The 14675-nt window shown below is 41.0% G+C and overlaps 1 protein-coding gene across 1 annotated transcript in view; it reads right to left on the bottom strand.

The window, feature by feature from the left end:
• Window positions 1–13063, bottom strand: part of KPNA4 (karyopherin subunit alpha 4) — a 57539-nt gene extending 44476 nt beyond the window's left edge. The window contains exon 1 of the mRNA XM_070406894.1: window positions 12726–13063. Within this exon, the coding sequence (XP_070262995.1) occupies window positions 12726–12794 (69 nt within the window). The 5' untranslated portion in view covers window positions 12795–13063. The remainder of the gene's footprint in view (window positions 1–12725) is intronic.
• Between the last annotated feature and the right edge of the window lie 1612 nt (window positions 13064–14675).

Below are 14675 nucleotides of genomic sequence, written 5' to 3'. Positions count from 1 at the left end.
TGAGATGAAGCTATATAGATGGGGGGATTATAAACTAAAAAGGTAAGAATTAATCTGGTCAGATACAGGCATACCTCATTTTTAAAAAACCCTCACCCAAGAACTTCACAGATATTGGGTATTCATCAACATCGACGCAAGACCTTCCACCAGCAAAAATGAGTATAACTTGCTGAAGTCTTGGATTATAGTTAGTATTTTTTTTAGCAACAAAGTGTTTTTAAGTAAACAACAGGGGGTTTTTCAATTAGTTTGTTCAGGATGGCCTAATAAATGATACCAAAGCTTCAAAGGATGAGAAATAACCATATAGGTGAAAGGGAATGAAGATAAAGGGGTGTTAGGGAGGGCATTCTAACAGTCAGATCTGCATGTGTGAAGGGTCTAAAGAGGAGAGGGCTATTGATATGTTAGAATTAGAGGAATTAAAAGATGGAACCAGATTTGGCAAAGGCCTTGAAGGTCTCAGTAAGGAGTTTGAAAGCTAAATGTGGTGGGAAGCTACTGAAGCAGAGAGGTGTGTGTTATTTAATTTATTTTTAAAAGAAACACTTTGATTATTTTATAAATTAGAAAAGAGAAATAGCAGAAACAAGGTAACCAGAATGGAGATGAGATTATATCAAGGTAATAATGATTTGCTCCAGATTTCAACAGTGAGTAAAAAGTTAACAGAAAAGAATGGAGTGACATTAACTAAATAATGTAAATTTGTAACCTTGTGTAAGAGAAACTTCTCTTTCCAGGGAAGCTGTTGCAGATGGAAGCAACAGACAGCCCCCACCTCATTACCAGCTGGGGGTGATGGTAAAGACATGCCATAAAAAAACCAGCAGTAAAAAATATCCTCTTCAGCATGGACTGAATTTACTAGCTCAATCAGATTCTCTTCTCAGTAATTTAATACAAATATCAAGCTTAAGGCAGTATTTGGAAAAATTAAAACAGTAGCTGAGTTGTGTCTGGCAGAGCAGTACAGAGAAGATACGTGATTTCCTATCACCTACCTCAAGTATCTTAAATAACATAAGAATTGGTTCCTTAATTTTCCCAAGACCCCATCTTTATTTGACCTAGTCTGAATAAGTGTGTTCCTTGCATTCTCAAAAACTTCATCAAAACAAGTACCCACTATGGTGGAATTTTAATTTTCTAGATATTGAAATTAAATCATTACTATTAAGGTTTTCTAATGACATATAGCCAATGAGATGCAACCCCAGTTCTTCCCATTATAAAAATCAAGCTTTTCCACAAATATCAAGGGAAGAGTTATTGAACACCAACCATTTATTGAACATCCTTTCCTTTCAAATTTGAGGTACTCAGGTTAGTAAGGCAAGATAAAGGATCTAATACAACTCTTGCTCATAGTGGTTGAATATCCCTACAGGATCAATTTAGAGCAGTAATCTGAGAAAACTTGACCTGCCAGAATGTAAACTCCATAAGAACAAGATTTAGCCCATGTTATTTCTTGCTCTATCCTGACTGCTTACAACAGAACCTCGGACACAGAAGCTGAACAAATGAATTCAATACAGGAAAGACTAGACGGACAAGTCAGTAAAAAAGTTGCCAAGAGTTCCCCGTGACCTCCAGTAGTAGAAAGTAGTCACAGCCTCTACTTATTTCTCTTAATTAAGCTTTGCGGTGTTTTCTTTTTTTTTTTTTTAAACATACAACTTTATTGAGATATAATTCACACACCATACAATTCACTCACTTAAAGGGTACATTTCTGTGGTTTTCAGTATGTTTAAAAACTTGCACATCAATCTTCACCATAAAAAGCCCCATATCCATTAGCAGTCACTCCCTATCTCCCTGTCCCAGGTACCACCAAGCACTAATCTACTTTCTCTATGGATTTGCCCACACCTGGACATTTCATACAAATGGAATCTCTATATATAAAAGCCTAATATGCAACATGTTCCCTCAGGAGTTCAACTGACCAGGAGTTCAATAGCTCGCTATGACGTGTGCTGACCACCAGGGGGCGGTATGGAACGAAGGAAGGCCCTGGCCAACAGCTGGCAGTCACTAGGGACACTACCTGTGCACGAATTTTATGCTCTGGGCTTCTAGTTACAGAATAAGTGATCTTTTGTGATTGGCAAAATGTTTTCAAGATTCATCCATGTTGTTGCATGTAGCAGTATTTCCTTTTATGGCAGAATAATATTCCATTGTATGGATGTGCCACATTTTGTTTACTCATTCATCAGGTGATGGACATTTGGGTTGTTTCCATGTTTTGGCTATAATGTGTAAGACTACTATGAACATTCATGTACAAGTTTTTGTGCAGACACTTGTTTGCAAGTCTCTTGGGTTTATACCTAGAAGTGTAATTGCCATTAAACGTTTTGAGTTTATGCCAACCTGCATTCCAAAGTGGCACCACCATTTTACATTCCCATCAGCCATGTCTAAGGGTTCCATTTTCTCCACATCCTCACCATCACTTGTTAGTGTCTGTCTTTTGATTACAGCCATCTTAGTAAGTGTGAAGTGGTATCATTATGGTTTTGAGCTACATTTCCCCAAAGACTAATAATATTGATCATATCTTTTATTTGTTCATTGGCCCTAAACAAACTTTTTCATAATTTAAAGTGAATACTGTTACTGTTTTAAAGTTGGAGAACAAAAGAGAATTGGAAAAAATTGTTCAAGACATTAAGAGAAAAAATGTGAATACTCTGGTATAAGATGTTTGAGGAAAAAGTTGATCAACAATGAACTTATTTCTACAGATAGATTTGTAATACAAAGAACATCTCCACATAATATTCAAAGGCAAAACAGGGAACCATTCTACATCTGTACTGGATGGTAGTACTTCATAATTTTGTTTTCAATAGATTTTTTCTTCCTTTCTTCTTTACTCTAAGATTCCTCATTCATTTGGAAAACCTGGTTTTAGTGGTGGTTTCAACACCCTTCCCAATCTCCAACACACATGTGTGAACATACATACACAGCTGGACAAATGGCACATGACCCTGTGCTAGCCAATCACAGAACCACATTCTTTTGCCCAGAGCAATTAATTCAGGTCTAAGCATGCAATCAAACCTTGTTCAATCAGAGTCCTCCAGACTTCCACTAGTACTCTTATAATTAATGCCAGCTGTGGCAGTGGACTTACAAAAGTTATGAGAGCCAGATTCCCCTATTATACTTAAACTAATTTGAGCTAGGTTTCTGTTCCCGAAAACATAACTACATAATATTAAAAGTCAGCGCTTTCAGCCTAAAGCTATCAAACCTAACTTTCAATATCAACGTTATGGAAAAAAAGAGTTCATGGTATCCTTAGTGCCACTAAACTAAAGAAAGCCAGAAAACACTGGCTTTCATACTTACTAAAGAACCAAGAATGATGTAACCATTATTTGAAAATCTTAAATAAAAATCTTTGCTTGTATTCCTGGACCAGGAATAGCTGTGGAAAGTGGCTAAAGAGGCCCAGGGTAAATAGGCAGGATGGGTGGCAAACAGGATATGTTCATTTAATATAACCAAGTAGGGACTACCTCTAGGTCTTTCAGGACACAACTACTATAAATAAATGTAAGTAACACCTAATTTAAGAAACAAACAAACAAACAAAGCTATAAAAAATAAAACAAGTATTAAGAGTAGATATGAATAACACTAAAGATTACATTGAAGAACAGAAAAACTGAGGTAGACCTTTTTTTCCTTTAATATTAGAAAGCAATTCATAGTCTATCACCAAATTATGACACACCACATTATTTTAGGATTGTGACTTTAGTTAATAAAAATTTAATGAAATTCCAAGTTTGTCAAAATATAACCTTTATTGAAGATGTAATTTTTAAGTTGAATGTAAATTAAATTTGGAGTAAAAGTGAAAACTAATCAAATTTTGTTCTAATGTAAATAAACAGTAATAGAAATAAGTTTAGCATTTAAGATAGTCAAGCTATTCTTGTATTACCAGCACATGTCTATGACCTTAGATCATTGTTCATTGTGAATTAGAGCTATTTTCTGGTTAAATCTATAATCTTCTGGGAAAAGTTACAAAATGTACATAAGGTATTTACTAACTTACTTATAACACAGAATTAGAAAAATGAAGTCAGACTAGTAATTTTGAAACAATTTGGTTAAAGCACAGAGGAGAAAGTAGGCTTTCACTTGAGTGCTAATGAAGGGAAAAGGAAGCCTTCCCCAATTCATGTGATATGATTTGAATTATGGTGCACACCATTAGAAAAGGAATTGCAAACAAAATGCTACTCTAACAGGGAACATGGTGGTGGTGGTGGTGGTGTTATTTGGATGTAATGCATGATGAAGCAAGTTGGTAGAAATACAAAGAGCTTCCTTTCACTCTGTAGGTACTATATGCCAGGAACTGTTAGGGTCACTTCCATATCTACTAAATGGAGGAATCAGGGTTCAAATCCAGATGTAACTCCACAGTCCATGTTCTTTAACTGTAATACTATCAAGCCTTTTAAGAACCATTATTACTTGATGGTCACTAGTAACAGAAGCAACAATAATAAACAAAAATGGCAGTCAATGGGCCCCTGTGGGGACACTGAGACCTTTTCAGAGGGTCGGTAAGATCAAAACTATTTCAAAATATTACTACTAATACTTCCTTATTGTGTTTAACATTTGCAGTGCAATGAAACTCAGTGGGTGCTTTAGCATGAATTAAAACAATATCACCAAGCTATATTAGTAGTCACTGTATTTCAGGTTAAAAAAAAAAAAACACCACCCCCCCCCCCCCCCACCAACTTTTCTTTCTAAAATTTTGTGATAAAATATGGACTACACATAAACAACTTTTGCAGCATATGCACTTCTGGAATAGGATGACTGTCTCAAGGAAAAAGTATTTGTGCAATTGTATGAGCTGAGAATTGAACTGGCCATTGTTTTCAAGGAAAACCACTTTTACTTGCAAGAGCGACAAATTATGGTCACTCAGACAGTGCCTGGCAGATGTTTTCACAAAAATGAGCAAAGTGAGCTTTGGCTTCAAGGAAACAACTTACAGTATTTATTGTTAATAATAAAAGTTGAGCTTTCAAGTGAAAATAAGACTTTTAGAGTACTTGTATCCACCACTGTGAGCTTGACAGATTCCCAATATTTAAGATTTTTCTGATGAACCATGTGGTGACATTAACAATTGTGGATTTCCATTATATAATAAAAAGTATCAGCATTTGGAAGAGCTATATAACTCAATGAACTAATATTTTCCAAATGACCAATACATGATGTTATAAAATCAAACATGAGTAAAAGATACCAAATCCAAGAAATGAATTTCAATGTAACAGTAAGACAAGTTCTCTGATGTGGCTTCAAATTCCAAATTGCAACTAACCTTGAAGAAACTACTACTTGTGAAGTTACGGTATAGTATCAAAGAGTAATTCTCACAATTATCTAAAACAGCTATTAAACCATTGCTTTTTCAACTGCCTCCCCTTTTCAACTTGGATATTCTTCATACACTTCAACCAAAACAGCATACCTCAAGACTAAATTTAGACATAGGAGAATCCAGCTAGCTAGCTATTTCTGAGTCAAATATTGATACCTGGAAAAACAAAAAAGTTAAACATGGCCAGTCTTCCCATCAAAACCCATCAAATGGTTTTGACAGATTCCCAATATTTAAGATTTTTCTCCATGGCCAGTCTCCCCATCAAAACCATTTTAGGGGTTTTGGAAAATAAGTCATTTTTCATTAGAAACTTATATTTATATAAAATAGCTTTATTATTATTTTTATATGAGCTAATTTTTAAAATTCTTAAGTGTTCATTTCTAAAATGGTGCATTGGGAGAATGCACAAAACTCTTTTAGATTCTTAATTTTTAACAGTATAAACAGTTCTTGATCCTAAAGCTTTGAAAACTTCTGAATTAAGACCTTTACAAGCACGTATATATATTGGTCTTTAGTGTGTGCTAATATAAATATTGTTCTCATATTAACTGTAATAGAAAGGAGTCTTCCCTAGCCCTGTCTTTTAGTAAACCTAAAGGGTAAGCTTAGTATATGGATTGTGTTCCCTAGAGTTTAAAGCCCGCAAATGATACATTGATTTCTTTTATACCCCAGGGACTATGCTAGATGCTTTTACATGGAACCTTTTAATCAACTTTGAGATCGGTATTAAGGCTGAGAGAAGTTGGAGGTAATATGGCACAGTATAAACAGTACAGACTTTGGCACACGTGAATTAAAATCATTCCCTTGAATGTTATGCTATTAAGTCTCTTAACTCTAGAGTTTTTTTTAATATAAGATTAATAATTTCTGCTTATAAGATTGAGAGAAATGAGAATACAATTAAAAGCATATACAAGAGGTACTCAATGAGTTAGATCCCTTCTATCCCATTTCTCCTCTGTTCCAAGACTAAGCCAGCAAGTACCAAAATCATCATTCAAGGTTAGATTTCACAAGCTCTCATTGTTATTATTGGCCTAAAGTAGATGAATGCAGTTCCAGTAAACATTTAAAAATATTTTAAGGACCCATAACCACTATCAGGTATTAGGAATAAATGTTCAAAAACTACTTACACATTTTTTCTAGTTTCATTAAGCTAAATCACTCCTACAATTCTTCTAATCTTGAATATTCAATTGACATACTAGTGACTATGAAAGAATCTTGTTATCGCTTAAGAAATTTTCAATGAAGCAATTCTGAAATTGGTTGCCTTGTAAACTAGGAAAACTGACAGGAAGCATGGAAACAATAATTTAATTTTGAACTATATTTCTATCAAATATTTCATAGTGTCACATGCTTGGACTATTATATGAAAAATTAGACAGTAGTTATTTTAAGTATAGTAAATATGTTCCAAGATTTGTGATGAGAGAGGTCAGCCTCTAAAAGCTAACAAGACTTAATTGCTTAACAATGCTTTTCGCTCTGTACAACTTAACAAATAACCAAGGCCATTTCTAAACAAAATAGCTGATCATTTTTTAAATAGCTGATTAATTTATTAAACTCCTCAAGAAACTATTTTTTTTTTAAGTTCAAGCTGACTTCATATTTTATGTTGTGTGGACAATCAAGTTTCCAGTATTTTAATATTCTTTTGTATTCAGGGTGAGTTTTTTTCCTTGAAGCTGTGTGTTTATAAGATCTAGTTATTCTCGCCCTAATTGGATAGAGCGTTGGCCTGCGGACTGAAGGATCCCAGGTTTGATTCCGGTCAAGGGCATGTACCTTGGTTGTGGGCACATCCCCAGTAGGGAGTGTGCAGGAGGCAGCTGATCTATGTTTATCTCTCATCGATGTTTCTAACTCTCTATCCCTCTCCCTTCCTCTCTGTAAAAAAAAAAAAAAATCAATAAAACATATATTTTTAAAAAAGATCTAATTATTCTCTGAACATAATTTATGTTCTATTCAAACCTGGATACTTTCATAACTAGATACTCTCAGAACTTCTATAAAAATTATGTAGGTTTATTAGAAAGTCTACTAGAGAATTCCCTCTCTACTTTGAAAACAAAACTAGATGTGTCCTGGACTGTGTGGCTCAGTTGGTTAGAGCTCGTCCTGTGCACCATGCACCGAAGAGCCTCAGATTTGATTCTGGATCCGTCGGGAGAGTGCGGGAGGCAACCAATCATTGTTTTTCTCTCTTAGGAATCAATGAAAAACATATCCTCAGGTAAGGATCAAAAACAAAATCAACAACCACCCTCCCCCCGCAAACTAGATGAGTTTAATTTGCTTTATCCTGACAATTTTTATTTGAAGTTTGGTCACTAACCATTTCCTGTGTTGCACTGTGCATATCCTTCTTATAGTTACTATTCTCAAACTAATAATGATAATCCTCTACATTAAAGAAGCCAAGATTGGATATAATCTGACAGTTCCTATAAATTATTCTAAATGGGTACTGACATATGCCTTGTTTGGTGCTTTTCTCTCTCAAGAAGTTAGCATGACCCATTTGGAGGAGCCAGTATGGCTGAATTAAAGATAGGAATGAATATGAGATTGGAAGCCATGAATAAGTTTTGACTCAATGACTTAGAAATTATGACTTTAGAAAAGTCACTGATTCCTTGTGCCAAAAATACTCTTCAATAAGCAATAAGATGTTTCTACTTTAAAAACTTTCCCCATTAATTTTAAGCTCAACTTAAATTATATATGAAGACAGAGAAAAAAAACAAGAGGCAATTGCAAATAAAGGAATAAAAGAAAAAGTTACACAGAATCCTTTTAAACCCTCTTTCTTCCTCTCAAGGAGAAAAGCTGAAAGTGATAAAATGCTCAGAGAATTGTTAGGCATCTTCCTAACAACCTATTAAACTACGCAACACTCATGAAACAGTACCTCTTGTTTTAGAGAGAGAAGAACCCTAAGTCTGATTTTCCCAAGGTCACAAAGTTAGAGATCAGATTAAACGAAGCTCTAGGACTTTGTACTCTTCATAATTTTGAAAGAATGTTAGATCATAAACCGAAAAATGCTACAATTACTTCACTCTATATGCTATATTCTATATCTGTGCTGTCCAATAAGGTAGACAGCCACAGGCAGCTATTAAGCACCTGATAAATAGCTTGTCCAAACTGAGATAGGTGTATGTGTAAAATATGAACTAGATTTTGAAGACTTAGTATGAAAAAATATAAACGATTTCATTTTTCAACATTGATTACATGTTACAATGGAATACTGGATTAAATAAAATTCACTGGACAGCACTGGTTCATTCTTCTTGCGAGACTTTTCAATGAAACAGATGATGTCATTACAAACAAACCAAAAAACAATACTGCCTTAAAATTTGCTGTAGTACAACATAGAACCATATTTAGAAATGTGCATAATTAAGTTTCCGAGAGACACAGACATATATGTAATTAATAAATACATAAAATAGGCCATCCTGGTGTGCTCTAAGGATAATAAAAGATGTTTCTATCTCAATACAGGCATGTGAGACTTTGAGTAAGTCACAAATGAGGAGAAAGTATGACTTTCCATTACAGTAATTTGTCATTTCCTTAGCTGAAAATATTCCTATTCTAATGTATACACAAGGCTATCAAAGTTAGTAGAAGATGCCCATAAGGCACTATGAACATCTCAAAAAAAAAAAAATTCTGCTTAATGGGTGTATTTTTAGTTATTTTAGAAACCATATATTATAATATTGTTCTAATGCAGAGTCAGCTCTTAGTCTTATTTTGACTAAATAAGAGATACTCAGTAAGGGGGAACATCAATTAAAAAAAATAAGGATCACTTAAGAAAAGTTTGTCAATCTACAAAATGTTACACATAAAGTTACATGTGAACCAGTAAGTCTATTCCTAGGTATACAACCAAAGAAAAATGAAAACATAGGTCCACACAAAAATGTGTATGATCATAGCAGCATTATGCATAATAGAAAAAAAAAGTGGAGCCGAAACCGGTTTGGCTCAGTGGATAGAGCGTCGACCTGTGGACTGAAGGGTCCCGGGTTCGATTCCGGTCAAGGGCATGTACGTTGGTTGCGGGCACACCCCCAGTAGGAGATGTGCCGGAGGCAGCTGGTCGATGATTCTCTCTCATCGATGTTTCTAACTCTCTATCCCTCTCCCTTCCTCTCTGTAAAAAATCAATAAAATATATTAAAAAAAAAAAAGTGGAAACAATGCAAATGTCCATCAACTGATGAATAAACAAAATGTGGCATATCCATACAGTATAATATTATCCTATATAATAAAAGCTTAATATGTTAAGTGTCCGGTCATCCGTTCAATGAATCAAAGTGTAATATGCTAATGATATGCTAAGACCGCTCAACTGTTCACTATGATGTGCGCTGACCACCAGGGGGCAGACAGTTGACTGGTCAATCAGTTGCTATGACGTGCACTGACCATAGGGGGCAGACAGTCGACTGGTTGACCAATAGCTATGACATGCACTGACCACCAAGGGGGCAGATGCTCTGACTGATCAGTTAGCTTGCTGCTGGGGTCTGGCTGACTGAGACTGAGCGAGACGGGCTGGACACACGCTGGAGCCCTCCCGCGGTCCCACCCTGGCTGGCCAACCTCCCATGTCCCTCTCCAGCCCCGATTGTGCATTGGTGGGGGTCCCTCGACCTGGCCTGCACCCACTTGCAATCTGGGACCCCCTTGGGGGATGTTGGAGAGCCAGTGTCAGCCCGATCCCATAGGCCAGGCCAAGGAACCCCACTGGTGTACGAATTCATGCACCAGGCCCCTAGTTCAGCTATAAAAGGAATGAAGCGCTGATACATTCTTGTTACATGTGTGAACCTTAAAAACATGGTGCTACCTGAAAGCCAGCCAGCCACAAAAGAACACATATTGTGTATCTCCATTTATATGAAACTAGAGCAGCCTTGGGCAAACTACGGCCCACGGGCCGAATCCGGCCCGTTTGAAATGAATAAAACTAAAAAAAAAAAAAAGACCATACCCTTTTATGTAATGATGTTTACTTTGAATTTATATTAGTTCACACAAACACTCCATCCATGCTTTTGTTCCGGCCCTCCGGTCCAGTTTAAGAACCCATTGTGGCCCTCGAGTCAAAAAGTTTGCCCACCCCTGAACTAGAGGCTCCCACCACAGCCGCTGCACTCACCAGCCGTGAGCCCGGCTTCTGACTGAGTGGTGCTCCCCCTGTGGGAGCTCACTGACCACCAGGGGGCAGCTCCTGCATTGAGCGTCTGCCCCCTGGCGGTCAGTGTGCATCATAGCAACCAGTGGTTTTGCAGTTGGGTTGATTTGTATATTAGCCTTTTATTAGATAGGATAGGAGGGCTAGTGCACGGATTTGTGTACATTGAAAGGAAATTAAGTAGAAGGTGTGGAATGCAAATGTACTGTTAATTGCACAACTCTGTGAAAACAACAAAAAACACTTTAAATGGGTGAACTGTAACAATTATGTATCAATTAAAAAATGTAGCCAAGTCCTAGCCGGTCTGGCTCAGTGGATAGAACATCAGCCTGTGGACTGAAGGGTCCAGGGCTCGATTATGGTCAAGGACACATGCCTGGGTTGCAGGCTTGATTCCCACTGGGGGGTGTGCAGGAGGCAGTCGATCAATGTTTCTCCCTCATCTTTGATGTTTCTATATCTCTCTCCTCCCTTCCTCTCTGAAATCAACAATAATATATATTTTTTAAAAATGTAGCTAAAAATGGAGGGAAAAGAATTTGTCAAGCACCTAATTGCCATTTTTCTGGATTTTGTAACTGTATTTATGTTTTTAAGTTTTGTCATTTGTGACACCTCCCCCCCCCCCATTTTAACTTTAAAATGAGAGAATAGCCTAGTCCAAGCTACTGAATAGTTTCTCAAACTATGAAACCCATGAAGACAGCACAAAACTACCTTTGAGATCAAATGGCTCTGTGGAAAGCCCCCAAAAAGTTACTATTTCAGTCAAGCAAATGGGTAAAGTTCAAAGAGGGGTGATGGGAATTTGAACATCTCAGCATTAAAAAAAAGTACAGAGGAACAACACAAAAATATTACTTTACCACTTTCTCATGAAAACTTTCGATGCAGATGCAGAATGGATTTAAAAAAAAAACCCACGAAACCCTATATATCTAAACTCTTACATTGAAGGGAAGAAATGTATCAAAAATCTGTGTGGTGTGTGTGTTTTAACCCACACACCGTATGCAGCCTAAGGACCTCGGGAGCAGCTTTATGTGTTAATTAAAGTCGGTGGGTTCCCCCCCTCGCCCCCTTTAAAATAACAAAATGCGATGGTGCCATTCCACAGCCCGCCCCATCCCCCACTGCCATCCCCGGCAGGTGGAGGGAAAGGAGACCGCAGACCGGAGGATGAAAGCTTTGCATAGCCCTCTGGACTTCACATGTCAGAATGCAGCTGGTGGTCTCGCGGGAGGGGGTCAGAGGTTTGTGAACAAGCTGAAACAAGGGGCATCCTTTGCCTGGAAAAGGGCACCCCGTGAGCCACATCTTGAATCCGCTGTGTCCACAGGAAAACAGAGGCCGCAGGAAGGCAGTTTTAGCATCACCGGGATGGCCCCTCACGCCGGGGGCGTTTTTTTTTTTTTTTAAACCGAAGTTGACTCCTGTAGTTTAGATACGGGGAGGAGGCAGAGGTAAAATGGGAGTCGGGAGGACCAGGAAAAAAATGCCTTCAAGTGGAGAGGCCTCGGGCCTCGCCGAGGAAGTTCCGAGCCCCCCTCGGTCGCCACACGCTCGCCGCCCCCTCTCCCCCTACCCCCCACCGCACTCCTTCCCGGGGCACCGAATGCCGGTGCCAGAGCCCAAGCCCAAATCTCCGCGGCTGCCGGGATGGGGGCCGCGCCGGGGCCGAAGCGGCGCGCCGCACACCCGCCTCCTCCGCACTCGCCGCGCCCGGCGTCCCCGCGGCGCGGCCCAGCCCCTCACACCCGCGCCGGACCGGCTCCGCCGGGCAGGCCTAGGCCGCGCCTGCTGTCCCCCGGCACCTCGCTTCCCCGCGGAGGCGGACCAGGCCCGACACAAACTTCCCGGCGCGTTAGCAAAGGCGTCACGGACGGGCCGGCCCCCAGCGCCATTCCCCCGCGGCCCGGCGACGGCTCCCGCCCCTACTCCCCAAACTCCAAGTCCCGGCGGAGATCGGTCCGAGGTCCACGGCCCCCACCCCGCCGGCGCCCCCGAGTTTACCTCCAAGTCGCGGCCTTTGTTCTTGAAATTCTTGAGCCGTTGGTTGTCCAGTTTCTCGTTGTCCGCCATGGCCGGGCCGGTGACTCCTTCCCCCGCCCGGGCCCCGCGGGATCCGCCCCAACCACCACGCCGCACCGACACTCCCAGGAACCGGGCCGCCGCCTGAGCTGCTGCGCTCGCCGCGCCGCCGCTTCCTTCCTCCTCTGTCACCTGCTTCAGCCGCGGCCTTCTCCTCTCCCCACCCGTCCCACCCCCCGCCCTCACCCCGGCACGACGGCAGCTCCAGCAAAGACAACTGCGGGGCCGGGCGGCGGCAACCGCGGCGGAATGTGCTGCCGGCTGAGAGGGGGAGGCGGCCTCGATCTGAGGGCCCCGGCGCCGAGGCCACGCCCATTGCCGCCAGCCTGGCTCGCCGATTGGTCGACCAGGCCCCGGTGCGCTCGACCAATCAGAAAGGACGATGGAGAGCGGGGGGCGGAAGAGCGAAGGAAAAGGGGAAGCGAGAGGCGCTATGAGGAAGGGGCTTGCGGGAAGGTTGCGCTGGGAGGGGCGCGGCGGGGGCCGGGCAGGGATGGACCACGTGCCTCCGGAGCTGGGGCGAGGGAGCCCAGAGAATTAGACCGGAGAGGTGGGGAGGGAGGGGCTTGTTGGTCCCAGTTCTAGGGGCCGGCCCAGACATCTGGGGTACAAGGTAGAAGCCGAGTTAAAGTACGTTCTTTCTTCTGTGTTGCTCCCTCTCTTCCTGGGCATTACTTGCGCGCTCCGCTAGCTTTGCAGGAAGTGGAAGCTGCGCCTCGGCTTCTCGCCGGGTCGGAACACCCCCTTGGTCCTGGTGCTGGTCCTGGTCCTACTACCTAGCTCCGTTACCAGGCAAGGGGTGCCTGCCTTCCGAGGGCCGGGCCTGGGGCCTGGGCTGGCCATGGTGACTGGCGTTCCGGAGGTGCTGCGGAAAGCGGAGGGACGGTGGGCGGAAAATGACGCGTTCGGCAGATCTGATTCATCCCCTCTGACCAAGTCCCCGCAACAGGTAGAAACTTGGGAAGCACTGATGATCACCCGCTAGGCATTTCGTTCTAGAAAGTTAAAGTGGCCACTTGTCCGCCGAGCACTAAGTTCCATAAGGCGGGGACCGTAGCACCTGACAGTCACGAAATATTTTTAACTGCTGAGAAAGGAAATAAATTCCATGGATTTACGTCTTTATCAGGAATGTTATTGCCAGAGGTAGAAATAAAACAAACTACGAAAGAACGTACTCAGATATCTCAGAAAATGGGAGAAATGGTTAAAAATATATTTACCAACTAATAACACTTCAAATGTGCAGGAAAACGAGGTAGTCAGCAGCAACTGAGGTCGGAAGGAAAATGTGTGTGTGTGCACGTGTGTGCCTGTGTGTGTGTGTGTGTGCGCGCGCGCGCGCGCGTATGTGTGTGTGCCTGTGTGTGTGCGCGCGCTCGGGGATGTGTTTAAATTTGGCGAGTTAGGGAGGGGAAGATGACTCTAATTTAAACTCCTCTGTGAACTTTTACTCCTCGTCCCCTTCTCTCCCAGTATACATACATATATATATGTAGGACAACGTGAAGAGATAAAACGTTTAAAATCAGAATAATACCTTTAAAGTCGATATTTTTTAAAATATATATTTTATTGATTTTTTACAGAGAGGAAGGGAGAGGGATAGAGAGTTAGAAACATCGATGAGAGAGAAACATCGATCAGCTGCCTCCTGCACACTTCCTACTGGGGATGTGCCTGCAACCAAGGTACATGCCTTTGACCAGAATCGAACCTGGGACCCTTAGAGTCTGCAGGCCGACACTCTATCCACTGAGCCAAACCAGTCAGGGCAAGTCCTGGATATTTTTTATATTTTGAGCTACCTAGGCAAACAGAAGTTGTATCTGGAAGTAATTCACACTGAAGGTTAGTTTGAATGTAAATTCA

This window comes from Myotis yumanensis, unplaced genomic scaffold, assembly GCF_028538775.1.
Source record: "Myotis yumanensis isolate MYYU_CA2020_CCGP unplaced genomic scaffold, mMyoYum1.0.hap1 SCAF_2, whole genome shotgun sequence".
NCBI classification, from domain to species: Eukaryota; Metazoa; Chordata; class Mammalia; order Chiroptera; family Vespertilionidae; genus Myotis; species Myotis yumanensis.
The sequence above is the reverse complement of the archived record's forward strand: the minus strand, read 5'-3'. Positions and strand labels throughout refer to the sequence as shown.